Source organism: Heterodontus francisci, chromosome 38, assembly GCF_036365525.1.
Source record: "Heterodontus francisci isolate sHetFra1 chromosome 38, sHetFra1.hap1, whole genome shotgun sequence".
NCBI lineage: Eukaryota > Metazoa > Chordata > Chondrichthyes > Heterodontiformes > Heterodontidae > Heterodontus > Heterodontus francisci.
This window is the reverse complement of record NC_090408.1, coordinates 37871670-37889934: the sequence shown is the minus strand read 5'-3', so window position 1 is coordinate 37889934 and position 18265 is coordinate 37871670. Positions and strand designations below refer to the sequence as shown.

General features: G+C 44.9%; 1 protein-coding gene across 3 annotated transcripts in view; it reads left to right on the top strand.

Moving 5' to 3' along the window:
• The window catches only part of coro2ba (coronin, actin binding protein, 2Ba), a 174987-nt gene that overhangs the window by 140010 nt on the left and 16712 nt on the right, over nucleotides 1-18265 (top strand). For all 3 annotated transcript variants that reach the window (XM_068018131.1, XM_068018130.1, XM_068018132.1), the window contains exons 6-8: nucleotides 8135-8251; nucleotides 12972-13076; nucleotides 14233-14329. In XM_068018131.1, the coding sequence (XP_067874232.1) occupies nucleotides 8135-8251; nucleotides 12972-13076; nucleotides 14233-14329 (319 nt within the window). The remainder of the gene's footprint in view (nucleotides 1-8134; nucleotides 8252-12971; nucleotides 13077-14232; nucleotides 14330-18265) is intronic.

The following is an 18265-nucleotide window of genomic DNA, read 5'->3' as shown; positions in this document are numbered from 1 at the left end:
AGTGGGTAGAATACACAAGGATACTCGTTTTATGCCCCACCCAAATCAGAAACCAGCACAACTGGTCTATGCTGGTGTTTATGCTCCACATGAGCCTCCTCCCACCCTACTTCATCTCACCTTATCACCATATCCTTCTATTCCTTTCTCCCTCATGGGTTTATCTAGCTTCTCTTAAATGCATCTATGCCATTTTGCCTCAATTACTCCCTGTGGTAGCAAGTTCCACATTCTCACCACTTGCTGCGTAAAGAAGTTTCTCCTGAATTCCCTATTGGATTTGTTCGTGACTATTATTTATAGCCGCTAGTTTTGGTCTTGCTCACAAGTGGAAACATCTTCTCTGTATCTGCCCTATCAAACCCCTGGTGCTGGAGGTAAGTATTGTTACATGTTACAATCAGTAAGAACGAGTTAAAGTGAATTAGCACATGGTTCACATGAAGGGAAGTAGAATTCTGAGCTGTTGGCTGGTCTGATTGGCTGTCTCCAGTCCAGGGTTTGCAATCAATTCTGCACTTGTTGACTATTAATGACATTTTTCACATTCCCCCCTGGATGGTTCCCACTCCAATTTGGATGCTTCAGCCTCTTTCCTCTATTACTCCATGGAACCAAAGTGTGCAGAGCAACTGAAAACAGCTTTCAAGGTTATAGAATATAACCAGGTGCTCAAATCCACCCACAAGCAGGCCAGCAGTCTGCATTACACATCTCAGGAACATGTTGCCAATGTTTGACTTCCAGATGTTAGTAATCAATAAATGCAGTGATAGGAATCTCAAGCAGAGATGCTAATGGGTTTGCAGTAGGGAAGATTATCCTTATCTCAAAGATCAATGTTATGTGGAAGCACCCTTGACAAAAATAAACTTTCACAAAAGATAGCAAATGGGCATGCTCCAGAAACTTGCTGTGACAAAAATATCAAAGTTTCTGGAAGTGATATTTTAGCAGCCTATTTGTTGTACACAACTTCACTGGTTCAAACATAGCACTAGTTGTGACTATCAGAAACCATCCACTCAACTTAAATCTTTTCTGGTTCACACTCACGTGCAGCCAATTATAGGAGAAGGTACTGTCTGATTGATGGGTTCTGATAGGCTCGGTTGCACCCTCCAAATCATCTGTTTGGTTATAACAGCTTCCAGTCACGCCTTCAAACCAATCTGACTGGCTGACACAGTCAACCTCCAATCTCAGTTTTCAAAAACACTTCTTTTCCCATGAAACACTTCTTTCTTCTTTGGCCTCCTTGTCTCGAGAGACAATGGGTAAGCGCCTGGAGGTGGTCAGTGGTTTGTGGAGCAGCGCCTGGAGTGGCTATAAAGGCCAATTCTAGAGTGACAGACTCTTCTACAGGTGCTGCAGAGAAATTTGTTTGTCGGGGCTGTTACACAGTTGGCTCTCCCCTTGCGCCTCTGTCTTTTTTCCTGCCAACTGCTAAGTCTCTTCGACTCGCTAAGTTCGCTAAGAGCTTCGAAACACTAAGAAACTGATAAATAGGTTGGAACTCTGACAATCAGCTTAAATGGTGCTGGTTTGGTAAGAGCATCAAGGGATAGGAAGCTAAGACAGGCATATGAAGTTGAGGTGTACATCAAGCCGGATCTAATTGAATAATGCAGCAGGCTTGAAGGCCTGAATAGCCTGCCCTTGTTCTTGTGTTCCTACATGGAGCAGTCAACACAGCAAAGAACAAAGACTGAATACATCTTTTTCTCAGGCAGTCCTTTGGGAACGAGGATGACTTTCTTCCACTTCTGGGTTGTGGGGCCTTAGGTGACTGAATAGTCCAATTCTGGATCCGCAGGCTCCGCCACAGGTGGGGCAGGTGGTGTTTGGTGAGGCGAGTGAATGGGAAGCTCCAATTTCCAAACGCTCCTTCCGCTGTTTGCACTTGGTCGCTGCCTGGGCATGTCGACATTGTTGGAACTGCCTGGCACCGTTGTGGATGCTTCTTCTCTATTTTGGGTGGTCTCAGGCAAGAGATTCCCATGAATCGGTGGAGATGTCACATTTTTTCAGGGAGGCTTTAAGGACATCCTTGTAGCGTTTCCTCTGCCCTCTTGGTAGCCTCTTGCTGTGATGGAGCTCAGAGTAGAAAGCTTGTTTTGGGAGTCTTATGTCAGGCATGTGGACGATGTGGCCCGCCTAACATAACTGACTAGCCATGACCAGTGTCTGAACACAAAGCCCTTTTCTTATGTCAGTACACTTACTTACTGATGCTGGAATCCATCATGACAGTTTGGGAAACAGACAAGAAATCGCCTAGCGATTTTGTACCACAAAACAAAAATAATACAGTGAGCACGCTGTACCAGGATCATAGCATGGCTGGAACTACATTGTGCTCGAGTTGAAATTCCTCACCACTTTCACATAAGAGGCAGCTGTTACATGTGTTATGATTTGTGTCAGAGTCAGAAAGGAAGAACTTGCATTTCTGTAGCGCCTTCCACAACCTCAGGATGTCCCAAAGCACTTTACAGCCAATGAAGTGTAGTCAATGTTTATTTATTTTTTTATTTAGAGATACAGCACTGAAACAGGCCCTTCGGCCCACTGAGTCTGTGCCAACCATCCATTATACTAATCCTACATTAATCCCATATTCCTACCACATCCCCACCTTCCCTCACTTCCCCTACCTATACTAGGGGCAATTTACAATGGCCAATTTACCTATCAACCTGCAAGTTTTTGGCTGTGGGAGGAAACCAGAGTACCCAGCGAAAACCCACACAGTCACAGGGAGAACTTGCAAACTCCACACAGGCAGTACCCAGAATTGAACCCGGGTCGCTGGAGCTGTGAGGCTGCAGTGCTAACCACTGCACCACTGTGCAATAGACTACGTCCAATTACCTATAATTATCAGCAGTAAGTGCCTGTCAGTTTTGCCTTAGTTGTGTCTCATTCTGCTATTTTTCAGTGCTGTTGCTTGAGTGCTGCAGCCTCCAGAATGGATTGACCAGGTAATAAATAGTGAATGATGGATGGATGGTGTAATATTAGATTTAGTTACACTCATCCAGCTCTCAGTTCCAATCTGCCTTAATTACAGTGTTCACCACACAACCCGTTAACTTGTCAAGATATTAACAGGAAAAGACAGGCTAGATAAAGATAAACTATTTCCACTGGTTGGAGATTCTAAAACTAGGGGGCATAATCTAAAAATTAGGACCAGACCGTTCAGGAGAGATGTTAGGAAGCACTTCTTCACGCAAAGGGTGGTAGAGGTTTGGAACTCTCTCCCACAAACAGCAGTTGAAGCTAGAACAGTTGTTAATTTTAAATCTGAGATAGATAGATTTTTGTTAAGCAAAGATATTAAGGAATATGGGCCAAAGGCAGGTATATGGAGTTAGGCCACGGATCAGCCACGATCTCATTGAATGGTGGGACAGGCTCGAGGGGCTGAATGGCCTACTCCTGTTCCTATCTTCCTATGTTGTCATACCACATGCAGCCTGCAGGTTCTTATTAAGCAAATCTTTCTTCTCCCTTCCTGAAAGCAGGGTTGCCAACTCTGGTTGGACTTATTCCTGGAGGTTTCATCATGTGACCTCCCACCTCTAACTGCCCCTGCCCAAAGAGTTGTTTTTTCCACAGCTCCAATATTTTTGTAAATATTAAACAAAAGTTTTCAAAGAAAATGGAAAACACACCATTTTTCTTAATACCCATATCTATGATTTTTCTCCTGGGTTTTTACTCACAGCAGTGTCCAGGAGATTCACTTTAAATCTTGGAGACTCCAGGAGAATTTTGGAGGGTTGGCAACCTTAGACCTTAGGCCCCTGATTTGCCATGTCTCTGTGGAGGACACAAACCCTAGGTATCCCTGCCGAGCAACCATTCTTTGTGTCTGACCTAAATAGTGTCCTTCGCTAGTTTATAAAAACAAGAACATTATACTTCAGATGGAAAACACTGGTAAGGGCCCAGCTGCAGCACTGGGACAAATTCGGGGCACCACACTGTAGGAAATTGTCAAGGTGTTAGAGAGGATGCAGATGAGATTCCCTAGAATGATACCAGGGCTGAGCACCTTTGGTTATGTGGACACACTGGAGAAGCTGGGGTTTTGCGCCTTAGATCAAAGAAGGCTAAGGGGAGATTTAATGGAGGCGTTCAAAATTATGAAAGGTTTTAAAAGGCCTTTGAAGAGAAACTGTTTCCATTGGCAGGAGGGTCAGTAAGCAGAGGACACAGATTTAAGATAATTGGCAAATTAACCAAGGGGGGAGATGAAGAGAATTTTTTTACACAGCGAGATGTTATCATCTGGAATGCACTGGCTGAAAGGGTGGTGGAAGCAGATAGTAACTTACCCAAAGGGAATTGAATATATAGTTGAAAAGAAAAAAAAATTGCAGGGCTATGGGGAAAGGGCAGGAGAGGGGAACGAACTGGATAGTCCTTTAAAAGAGCTGGCACAGGCATGATGGGCTGAAAGGCCTCTTTCTGCACAGTACATACCTTATTATGGACATAGTCTAGCCCAGTCCTGTTCTCATGTACTTTCCAGTTTTGCAGCAATCAGGAGTGATTACCCTGGCTGAATTGTCCCTCCCTACTGCAAATTCTTGGAGGCCACTAAAGGATCACAACTGTGGCCATAGCAGAGAACAAGTGTTGCATTTTTAGCCCCCACTGGCAGGGAATGGAGGTGGGCGGGTGTGGTATTTCGTGCACCGACCTGCGTGCGAGTTCCCCGCTTCCAACTCGCCCTTGGGCCATTTTCCCTGAGGCAGGATGGTTGGGTGGGGCAGGGTAGCAGGGCTACCCGCCTGCAAATGGCAGGTAGCCAATTGCCTCAATTAAAGGCCTATTAAGGCCTGTTAACAGAAGCCAACTGGGATTTCCAGGGGGGAAGAGTTTAGCTGTGTTGAGGCCCTCCCTGCCTGCCTGCCTGGATGCAGCAGCAGTTGCAGTCTGCCCTGCAGAAGGGGTTCCTCACCATCCCCATACCACAACTGCAAAGGCCATTTTTAATTTAAAGTTGAAAAATTTGGAGAGAGGGCACCTCCATTTTGAAGTGTCTCCTCCCTCACTTGCCTACTGTGGCAGCATGCTGTTGCTTTCAACCTGGAAGGCCTCTGATTGAGCCTCCAGCTTTGAGAGCCTTCCCCTTAATCAGATGGGGAGCCCATCCTCTGGCCATTATTTATTTAGAGATACAGCACTGAAACAGGCCCTTCAGCCCACCAAGTCTGTGCCGACCATCAACCACCCATTTATACTAATCCTACATTAATCCCATATTCCTACCACGTCCTCACCTTCCCTCAATTCCTCTACCACCTACCTATACTAGGGGCAATTTACCTATCAACCTGCAAGTCTTTGGCTGTGGGAGAAAATCAGAGCACCCAACAGAAACCCACATGGTCACAGGGAGAACTTGCAAACTCCGCACAGGCAGTACCCAGAATCGAACCTGGGTCGCTGGAGTTGTGAGGCTGCGGACCTAACCGCTGCGCCACTGTGCCGCCCAATTGACCACTTTGGGGAAAATCACACTGCGTGACTGTCACCCACACTGTGCGGTCTCTGACCCCTATTTGAGCCTGACGGTGGGGTTCCAAAGCCCACAGGAGAATCCTGCCCCCAATAATTCAGAACAGACCATTAACTGTACCTGGAAAACTTCTGATCTCTTCTTCAAGATGGTTAAGGAAATGTTCTTTCTGCCTTTCGCCTAGCTCAGGTGTGATGCTGCTCGTGGTAAAGCAGCTTGCCAATAGTTAGGATTGTAACTTCCCTTGCGAGCGTGTTGCTCAGTGCTCAAAATTCCTTTTCTAGTAAAACCATTTAAAAGCAACATGTTGATAACTGAGGCATTAACGGACATACAGCTTTCCAAAGAAAGCCAGTTGTAATGTCTCGTATCTTACCACTTTAAAATTAAGCGACTTACTACAACAGGAGCCTGCACTTATATAGTGCCTTTAACATAGAAAATGTCCCATGGTGCTTCACAGGAGGTGGGAGGAAAATGGAGGTTAGGACAGTCTTGGTCAAGAGCTGGGTTCCAAGGAGGGTCTTAAAGGAGAAATGTGAGGTGGAAAGGTTTAGTGAGGGAATTCCAGAATGTAGGTCTAGACAGGTGAAGGAATGGCCGGCAGTCATGGGGGTTTAGGGGACGGTGGGGTGTTGGTGGTAGGGAAGGAGGGAATGCACAAAGCCTGGAGTTGGAGGAATTGAGAGTCTTGGGAATGGGAGCAGCATGACCATGGGGGGCTTTAAACACAAGGATGAGAACTTAAGATTTTAAGCAGTTTTGGAGATCTGGGAGAACAGTTGTCGACCTTTCAGCAGTCTGCAGGAATTAAAGATCAATCTCCAGCTCACTGCTGTGAACAAGAACCAGGAGAAAACTCAGATTTATTTTAAACGTGTTTTCTTCATTTTGCTTGAGCTTTAACTTATTAATTATAAAAATATTGGAGATGAGAAAAAAAGGCTGTTTGATTGGGCGGGGCGGTTAGCGGCAGGAGGTCATGTGATGAAACCTCCAGGAATATATCCAATCAGAATTGGCATCCCCATCTGGGAGTCAACGACAGCAAAGACAGGAGGTAATGGGTGAAGAACGCTTGAGGCAGGACTGGCTAGAGGCAGCAGAGTTTTGGATAAGTTGAAGTTTATGGAGAATGGAGGGGAAACAGCAGAATGTCTAGCATCGCCATTGCAGAATGGCACTTTTGAGTTATGGGAGAGACTGTTGACCCTCGTTACAACTTGTATAAGTCAGCAAATTAGAACAAAATAGTAGAATACACAGCAGAGTGATCCAAATATGACTGAAGCAGCTGGCAGAACAGTGGGATGGATGCCACTGTCTGAGGTCACTGACAGCTTTGAGAATAGGAGTCAATATAATTGCCCACATTCCCAGTAGGTTTGGTGAACCTTCTCCACCCCAATCACTGATGTCTTGTGAGGTTGAACCATGATCGCCGAGCCTGCAAGTTGTCCTTGATTGGTTCTAATTTTTGCAGAGCAAGAAACTCGGGTATATTTCAGACAGTTAAATATTTAAACTGCCATTTGGCATCTCTATTATCACTACACCATGAATAATGCATCACGCAATACAATTTAAATATCAGATGTATCTCAGCAATCCATTTCTCCTTGAAGCCTTTAAGCAGTGCCAACTTGTTAGAGGCTGCAGTCTGTACCATGTAAAAAACCTTTCAATACTACATTTAACACATTTAAAAAAAAAGTTATTTAAATGATATACTTTAGAGCAGAAAATGTGAGGCTCCATTACAAGCAAAAAGGCTAAGTAGATGGAAATGCAGGTTGGAGATAGGACTGAATCACTGAAGCTCCAATTCTGCATCCTGCATTTATACCAAGCAAGACTCCTTGGATCTTCTGCCCCTTTATATATCTATATGTGTATTAACATGTTCTATAAATTGACTTGAGACATCAAAAGCAGATAGAGGCACATGAAGGTGGAACTTATTGGGCCAGAATTTACTGTAAAAATAACGGTGAAGTTAATGGCACTCACCGTTATTTAAGTGCAAATCAGACAGCAGCTTCCTCTGAGTGTAGATGCACGGTTAAACGTGAAAATCTGAAGTCACTGCCAAGATGCAACCCTCCTCGGTAAGCTGTGCGAAAATGGCATCTCGCTGTCTGGCTCCCTTTTTAATGTAGTAAATGGCGCAAAATACTGGCATTGTTGATACAGACTGAATTGCTGCAGAAAGTTAGGAATTGCCCATTTCAGTGTAAGGACCCATTTTAACATGGTAAGTCTTAATTGCTTCCAAACCGCCCCACTGTTAACGAAAATTAATTTTTTTACAAGTATGGAGTCTCACTCCTTCAGCTTTTAATTGTTGTTGGAGATTTCTTTTTAAAATTTAAATGATTCCTTTTTTACTTTTTCTTTCTAAGTCAAAACTTGCTTTCCATTTCTGTACCTGACTTGACATTGAATCCATTATTCTAACACTTCCTGGTTCTTTCTGCACTGTTCATTAACAATACTCAATCTGGGGAACAGCTGAAAGCCTTAATAAGGATTTAGCGACTCCACATTTACGGCAAGACAATATAAAACGTAGCTGAAGTGATCTCTCTGTCTCTGCAGGAAGCAAACTGCAAGAACCACAAGGTGAACCGGGTGGTGGTCCTGGGGAATACGAAGAGGTTGCTCACCACGGGTGTCTCCAGATGGAACACCAGACAGATTGCTCTGTGGGATCAGGTCAGTACAATAAGACCACATCCACCAGGATCTCCCGGGCCTTTACGATACTGTAAAGTCTGGAAATCCGAGCAGGATGAGGCTACATTTTCTGTGCTTGAAGTGATGTCATCAAAAACTAAATGCACTGCAGTGCAGCTTCTCAGCGCCAAGGTCAAAGGGCAACGTGATTAGAGTTGCCAACCCTGGTTGGACAAATTCCTGGAGGTTTCATCACATCGCCTGCCTCTAACCTGTTCACTAATGTTCTTTAGGGAAGGAAACCTGCTGTCCTTACCCAGTCAGGCCAATATGTGACTTCAGTCCCACAAAAAGATTGTTCATTCTTACCTGCTCTCAGAAGTAGCCAAGCAAGCCATTCAGTTGTATCAAAACCGCCACCAGTACATCAAAAAGACAACCCACCTTGCCAGTTCCACTCATATCCTGAGAACGAATCATTTGTTTAAAAATTAGATTAATATAAGATATCCCAATTAAACTAACAGTGGGTCACGTACAAGGGATGAGAAGTGGGCAGCAAATAAAATTCACACAGATGAACTGTTCTTTATTAATAAAAGCAAAATACTGCGGATGCTGGAAATCTGAAACAAAAACAAGAAATGCTGGATTCACTCAGCAGGTCTGGCAGCATCTGTGGAAAGAGAAGCAGAGTTAACGTTTCGGGTCAGTGACCCTTCTTCGGAACTGACAAATATTAGAAAAGTCACAGATTATGAACAAGTGAGGTGGGGGTTGGGCAAGAGATAACAAAGGAGAAGGTGCAGATTGGACCAGGCCACATAGCTGACCAAAAGGTCACAGAGCAAAGGCAAACAATATGTTAATGGTGTTTTGAAAGACAAAGCATTAGTACAGATTAGGTGTGAATATACTGAATATAGAACATCAGCAAGTGCAAACCTGAAGAAAAACAACCTGAAAAAAACAGTGGGTAAGCAAACTGAACAAACTAAGATGAAATGAAATAAATGCAAAAAATGTAAAAAGGAATGCAAAAAAAAAGGAAGAAAAAATAACTAAAAATGACTAAAAATGAAAGTAAAGTGGGGGGCTGTCATGCTCTGAAATTATTGAACTCAATGTTCAGTCCGGCAGGCTGTAGTGTGCCTAATCGGTAGATGAGATGCTGTTCCTCGAGCTTGCGTTGATGTTCACTGGAACACTGCAGCAATCCCAGGACAGAGATGTGAGCATGAGAGCAGGGGGGAGTGTTGAAATGGCAAGCAACCGGAAGCTCAGGGTCCTGCTTGCGGACTGAGCGGAGATGTTCCGCAAAGCGGTCACCCAGTCTGCGCTTGGTCTCCCCAATGTAGAGGAGACCACACTGTGAGCAGCGAATACAGTATACTACATTGAAAGAAGTACAAGTAAATCGCTGCTTCACCTGAAAGGAGTGTTTGGGGCCTGGGATAGTGAGGAGAGAGGAGGTAAATGGGCAGGTATTACACCTCCTGCGATTGCAAGGGAAGGTGCCCTGGGACGGGGACGAGGTGGTGGGGGTAATGGAGGAGTGGACCAGGGTGTCGCGGAGGGAACGATCCCTTCGGAATGCTGACAGGGGAAGGGAGGGGAAGATGCGACTGGTAGTGGCATCACGCTGGAGGTGGCGAAAATGGCGGAGGATGATCCTTTGGATATGGAGGCTGGTGGGATGAAAAGTGAGGACAAGGGGAACCCTGTCACGGTTCTGGGAGGGAGGGGAAGGGGTGAGGGTAGAGGTGCGGGGAATGGGTCGGACACGGTTGAGGGCCCTGTCAACCACAGTGGGGGGAAATCCTCGGTTGAGGAAAAAGGAGGTCATATCAGAAGCACCGTCATGGAAGGTAGCATCATCAGAGCAGATGCGTCGGAGACGGAGAAACTGGGAGAATGGAATGGAGTCCTTACAGGAGGTAGGGTGTGAAGAAGTGTAGTCGAGGTAGCTGTGGGAGTCAGTGGGCTTATAATGGATATTGGTAGACAACCTATCCCCAGAGATGGAGACAGAGAAGTCGAGGAAGGGAAGGGAAGTGTCAGAGATGGACCATGTAAAGGTGAGAGAAGGGTGGAAATTGGAAGCAAAGTTGATAAAGTTTTCAAGTTCGGGGCGGGAGCAGGAAACGGCACCGATACAGTCATCAATGTACCGGAAAAAGAGTTGGGGGAGGGGGCCTGAGTAGGACTGGAACAAAGAATGCTCGACATATCCCACAAAAAGACAGGCATAACTAGGACCCATGCGGGTACCCATAGCGACACCTTTTACTTGAAGGAAGTGCGTGGAGTTGAAGGAGAAGTTGTTCAATGTGAGAACAAGTTCAGCCAGGCGGAGGAGGGTGGTGGTGGATGGGGACTGGTTGGGCCTCTGTTCCAGAGGCCCTGTTACTTGTACTTCTTTCAATGTAGTATACTGTATTCGCTGCTCACAGTGTGGTCTCCTCTACATTGGGGAGACCAAGCGCAGACTGGGTGACCGCTTTGCGGAACATCTCCGCTCAGTCCGCAAGCAGGACCCTGAGCTTCCGGTTGCTTGCCATTTCAACACTCCCCCCTGCTCTCATGCTCACATCTCTGTCCTGGGATTGCTGCAGTGTTCCAGTGAACATCAACGCAAGCTCGAGGAACAGCATCTCATCTACCGATTAGGCACACTACAGCCTGCCGGACTGAACATTGAGTTCAATAATTTCAGAGCATGACAGCCCCCCACTTTACTTTCATTTTTAGTCATTTTTAGTTATTTTTTCTTCCTTTTTTTTGCATTCCTTTTTACATTTTTTGCATTTATTTCATTTCATCTTAGTTTGTCCAGTTTGCTTACCCACTGTTTTTTTCAGGTTGTTTTTCTTCAGGTTTGCACTTGCTGATGTTCTATATTCAGTATATTCACACCTAATCTGTACTAATGCTTTGTCTTTCAAAACACCATTAACATATTGTTTGCCTTTGCTCTGTGACCTTTTGGTCAGCTATGTGGCCTGGTCCAATCTGCACCTTCTCCTTTGTTATCTCTTGCCCAACCCCCACCTCACTTGTTCATAATCTGTGACTTTTCTAATATTTGTCAGTTCCGAAGAAGGGTCACTGACCCGAAACGTTAACTCTGCTTCTCTTTCCACAGATGCTGCCAGACCTGCTGAGTGAATCCAGCATTTCTTGTTTTTGTTCTTTATTAATGTTCTTTATTAACCAGCAATGGGTGTACAAGGGTGGCATTAGATGGGTTGTGTCTCTCATTCCCTTTGGCCAACATTGCACCCTCCAACAGCACCACTAATTCGTCACATTGCTGTCTGGGAGATCTTCCTGTGCTTAAATTGGCTGTTGGGTTTTCCCAGGGTTACTGTACTTCCAAGAAGGCAGGAAACAAAGGGTAATTGTTGACGGGTGTTGTAGCAACAGGAGGGCTGTTTCCTGTGGCGTTCCGCAGGGCTCAGTACTGGGGGTCCCCTGCTTTTTGTGGTATAAATTAATGATTTGGACGTAAATGTAGGGGGCATGATCAAGACGTTTGCAGACGACACAAAGATTGGCCGAGTGGTAGATCGCGAGGAGGATAGCTGTAGGCTGCAGGAAGATATTGACGGTCTGGTCAGATGGGCAGAAAAGTGGCAAATGGAATTCAACCGGGAGAAGTGTGAAGTGATGCATTTGGGGAGGTCAAACAAGGCAAAGGAATACACGATAAATGGGAAAATACTGAGAAGTGTAGAGGAAGTGAGGGACCTTGGATTGAATGTCCACAGATCCTTGAAGGTAGCAGGACAGGTCAATAAGGTGGTTAAGAAGGCATATGGAATCCTTTCCTTTATTAGCCAAGGGATAGAATATAAGAGCAGGGAGGTTATGCTGGAACTGTATAACTCATTGGTTAGGCCACAACTTGAGTACTATGTGCAGTTTTGGCCACCTCATTACAGAAAGGATGTAATTGCACTAGAGAGGGTACAGAGGAGATTTACGAGGATGTTGCCAGGACTGGAAAAATGCAGCTATGAGGAAAGATTGGATAGGCTGGGGTTGTTCCTCTTGGAACAGAGAAGGCTGAGGAGAGATCTGATTGAAACGTACAAAATTTTGAGGGGCCTGGATAGAGTGGAGGTGAAGGGTCTATTTACCTTAGCAGAGAGGTCAGTGACTAGGGGGCATAGATTTAAAGTGATTGGTAGAAAAATTAGAAGGGAGATGAGGAAAAACTTTTTCACCCAGAGGGTGGTGATAGTCTAGAAGTCACTACTTGAAAGGGTAGTTGAGTCAGAGACCCTCAACTCATTCAAAAGAAGTCTGGATATGCACCTCAAGTGCTGTAATCTGCAGGGCTAAGGACCAAATGCTGGAAGGTGGGATTAGAATAGGTGGATCTGAGTGGCTTAGTAGACCATTTCAGAGGGCAGTTAAGAATCAACCATATTGCTCTGGGTCTGGAGTCACATGTAGGCCAGACTGGATAAGGAATGCAGATTTCCTTCCCTAAAGGAATATTAGGAGACCAGATGGATTTTTACTGCAATCCAGTATTTTCACTGATACTAGCTTTTTAATTCCAGATTTATTTAATTAACTGATTTAAAATTCCCCAGTTGCTATGATGGGATCTGAACTCATTTCTCCCAATCATTAGTCCAGACCTCTGATTTACTAGCCCAGTAACAAATCATTGTGCTACTGTGCCCCACGCTCTGTGTTAGCTAAATGAAAGGCTTTTATTTAACTTGGATCCTCTTTCCTTCTTCAGGAAGACTTATCAATGCCAATAAAAGAAGAGGAAATTGATGGACTGTCTGGGCTCCTGTTCCCTTTCTATGATGTTGACACTCACATGCTTTACTTAGCCGGAAAGGTACATTCTCAGTCATTTAATCACAAATTCTGATGTTGGAGGTGGGGGTTTCTTATTAACACCGTAACACCAAGCAATACCACCCAGTACATCTTTCAGTCTTCCCACTATCCTTGAACCTCGTCCTTTTATGCTTGGCCGACTGGGAAAAGTCTCCTCTCATTCCAGGTGCAATTATACTTTAAAGGGGAGGTTCTTAAAGGGGCCTTACCCTTCCTCTGGCATCAGAGCCCTCATCAGCCTGCAACATCAGGTTTGTTTTAGCCTGCTAATATCACATAGTCATTTATAGATTGATTATTCTTTTGAGCAGTTAGACCCATGGGGCTCTCCCAGTGTCCTGCTCCCCTGGAGTCAGCTGTTACCTCGGGGATTCTGTTGGTCTCTGGGGTTGAATTACAGCAGGAGACTGGGAGAACCCGATCAGAATTTCAGGGCTAATTGGCAAATAAAAAATATACAGAAGGAAATAATATTTCTGCTTCTACATCTAAGTGGAGCCCTGAGTTTACAGACACAGGTTAAAATTTGTTCAAAGGATTTGGTAGGGCAGATACGGAGAAACTATTTCCCCTGGTGGTGGAATCATGAGCAAGGGAACATAACCTTAAAATCGGAGCCAGGCCATTCAGGAAGTACTTTTTCAAACAAAAGGTGGTGGAAATCTGGAACTCTATCTCTCCATAAAACTGCAGCTGCTGGGGGTCAACTGAAAATTTTAGAACTGAGATTGATAGATTTTTGTTGGATGAGAGCATCAAGGGATATGGAGCAAAGGTGGTTAAATGGGGTTGAGGTGCAGGTGATCCATGATCTAGTTGAATGGTGGAGTGGGCTTGAGGGACTGAATGGCCTCCCCCATTCCTATTTTGCACATCATTCTTCATACATTCCTCCCTGGCTGACTCACGGAAAGGTAATGGGAGGTCATTTTCAATGTTGCCCGGGTGGTAACCTGGCAGATTGTGTCACCTGCCCATTCTAGAACTCAGCCAACCATCATCCAATTGAAATCAAGATGATGGAAATGGGCCACGTTTCACAATGGCTGGATGATCCAGTCCATCAGGTTACCAACCAATCAGCAACGTTGAAACTCCACCCCTGATAAAACTAGCATTTTTTATTTTTAATTACTCAGTTTTCTTTTTCACAGGGTGATGGGAATATTAGATACTATGAAATTGGCAGCGAAAAACCATACCTGCAGTATCTGATGGAATATCGTTCACCTGCTCCACAGAAAGGGATGGGTAAGATCGCACTTTATTACCAGTGATTTCATAAGTGATTACGATAAATGTTAATGGAAGCCAGTGAGGGTCTCCACTAGCAGTTAATGGAACCAGTCCCCATTGCCCCCTATTAGTAACACATCCCAATTGCCTACTAACACATCCCCATCACCCACTAACACATCCGCATCACCCACTAACACATCCCCATCACCCACTAACACATCCCATCACCCACTAACACATCCCATCACCCACTAACACATCCCCATCACCCACTAACACATCCCATCACCCACTAACACATCCCCATCACCCACTAACACATCCGCATCACCCACTAACACATCCCCATCACCCACTAACACATCCCATCACCCACTAACACATCCCATCACCCACTAACACATCCCCATCACCCACTAACACATCCCATCACCCACTAACACATCCCCATCACCCACTAACACATCCCCATCACCCACTAACACATCCCCATCACCCACTAACACATCCCCATCACCCACTAACACATCCCATCACCCACTAACACATCCCATCACCCACTAACACATCCCCATCACCCACTAACACATCCCATCACCCACTAACACATCCCATCACCCACTAACACATCCCCATCACCCACTAACACATCCCATCACCCACTAACACATCCCATCACCCACTAACACATCCCCATCACCCACTAACACATCCCATCACCCACTAACACATCCCATCACCCACTAACACATCCCCATCACCCACTAACACATCCCCATCACCCACTAACACATCCCCATCACCCACTAACACATCCCCATCACCCACTAACACATCCCCATCACCCACTAACACATCCCATCACCCACTAACACATCCCATCACCCACTAACACATCCCCATCACCCACTAACACATCCCATCACCCACTAACACATCCCATCACCCACTAACACATCCCCATCACCCACTAACACATCCCATCACCCACTAACACATCCCCATCACCCACTAACACATCCCCATCACCCACTAACACATCCCCATCGTCCAGTGACACATACCCATTACCCAGCAACATATCCCCATTGCACAGTAACATATCCCCATTGCACAGTAACATATGCCCATTACCCAGTAACACATACCCATTACCCAGTAACATATCCCCATTGCCCAGTAACATATGCCCATTACCCAGTAACATATCCCCATTACCCAGTAACATATGTCCATTACCCAGTAACATATCCCCATTGCACAGTAACATATGCCCATTACCCAGTAACACATACCCATTACCCAGTAACATATCCCCATTACCCAGTAACATATCCCCATTGCACAGTAACATATGCCCATTACCCAGTAACATATGCCCATTACCCAGTAACATATCCCCATTACCCAGTAACATATCCCCATTACCCAGTAACATATCCCCATTGCACAGTAACATATGCCCATTACCCAGTAACATATCCCCATTACCCAGTAACATATCCCCATTGCACAGTAACATATGCCCATTACCCAGTAACATATCCCCATTACCCAGTAACATATCCCCATTACCCAGTAACATATCCCCATTGCACAGTAACACATACCCATTACCCAGTAACACATACCCATTACCCAGTAACATATGCCCATTACCCAGTAACATATCCCCATTACCCAGTAACATATCCCCATTACCCAGTAACATATCCCCATTGCACAGTAACATATGCCCATTACCCAGTAACATATCCCCATTACCCAGTAACATATCCCCATTGCACAGTAACATATGCCCATTACCCAGTAACATATCCCCATTACCCAGTAACATATCCCCATTACCCAGTAACATATCCCCATTGCACAGTAACACATACCCATTACCCAGTAACACATACCCATTACCCAGTAACATATCCCCATTGCACAGTAACATATGCCCATTACCCAGTAACATATCCCCATTACCCAGTAACATATGCCCATTACCCAGTAACATATCCCCATTACCCAGTAACATATCCCCATTGCACAGTAACATATGCCCATTACCCAGTAACATATCCCCATTACCCAGTAACATATCCCCATTACCCAGTAACATATCCCCATTGCACAGTAACATATGCCCATTACCCAGTAACATATCCCCATTGCACAGTAACATATGCCCATTACCCAGTAACATATCCCCATTGCACAGTAACATATGCCCATTACCCAGTAACATATCCCCATTACCCAGTAACATATCCCCATTGCACAGTAACATATGCCCATTACCCAGTAACATATCCCCATTACCCAGTAACATATCCCCATTGCACAGTAACATATGCCCATTACCCAGTAACATATCCCCATTACCCAGTAACATATCCCCATTGCACAGTAACATATGCCCATTACCCAGTAACATATCCCCATTACCCAGTAACATATCCCCATTGCACAGTAACATATGCCCATTACCCAGTAACATATCCCCATTACCCAGTAACATATCCCCATTGCACAGTAACATATGCCCATTACCCAGTAACATATCCCCATTACCCAGTAACATATCCCCATTGCACAGTAACATATGCCCATTACCCAGTAACATATCCCCATTACCCAGTAACATATCCCCATTACCCAGTAACATATCCCCATTGCACAGTAACACATACCCATTACCCAGTAACACATACCCATTACCCAGTAACATATCCCCATTGCACAGTAACATATGCCCATTACCCAGTAACATATCCCCATTACCCAGTAACATATGCCCATTACCCAGTAACATATCCCCATTACCCAGTAACATATCCCCATTGCACAGTAACATATGCCCATTACCCAGTAACATATCCCCATTACCCAGTAACATATCCCCATTGCACAGTAACATATGCCCATTACCCAGTAACATATCCCCATTACCCAGTAACATATCCCCATTGCACAGTAACATATGCCCATTACCCAGTAACACATACCCATTACCCAGTAACATATCCCCATTGCACAGTAACATATGCCCATTACCCAGTAACATATCCCCATTACCCAGTAACATATCCCCATTACCCAGTAACATATCCCCATTGCACAGTAACACATACCCATTACCCAGTAACATATCCCCATTACCCAGTAACATATCCCCATTGCACAGTAACACATACCCATTACCCAGTAACACATACCCATTACCCAGTAACATATCCCCATTGCACAGTAACATATGCCCATTACCCAGTAACATATCCCCATTACCCAGTAACATATGCCCATTACCCAGTAACATATCCCCATTACCCAGTAACATATCCCCATTGCACAGTAACATATGCCCATTACCCAGTAACATATCCCCATTACCCAGTAACATATCCCCATTGCACAGTAACATATGCCCATTACCCAGTAACACATACCCATTACCCAGTAACATATCCCCATTGCACAGTAACATATGCCCATTACCCAGTAACATATCCCCATTACCCAGTAGCATATGCCCATTACCCAGTAACATATCCCCATTACCCAGTAACATATCCCCATTACCCAGTAACATATCCTCTTTATCCAGTGTTATCCTCAGCCTTGCCGATAATCTTAAACTCATCGGTTTATAGAAACACTACTATTTAAAAAAGAAAAAATTGAAGTGACAGTAGGAGGGAAGATGAGGCAAATCAAGAAGCAATGATTAGATGACACTAAGTTTGGGCTTTAGGGAAGGGAAGACTAAGGGAGACCAGGGGTTCCACAGTCTGGAGACATGGCTATGAATAAATCTGTGTCAGAGTCAGCCTTCAGTTCAGCACTGTGAGGATGCAGCCAGGAGGAAAAGCATACTGGACAGTTAATTTGCAACTGAGGTAGCAGCTGGTGCTAGAATTTGATTTTGGGGGGAACTCTGGTGATCAAACCCAATATTTA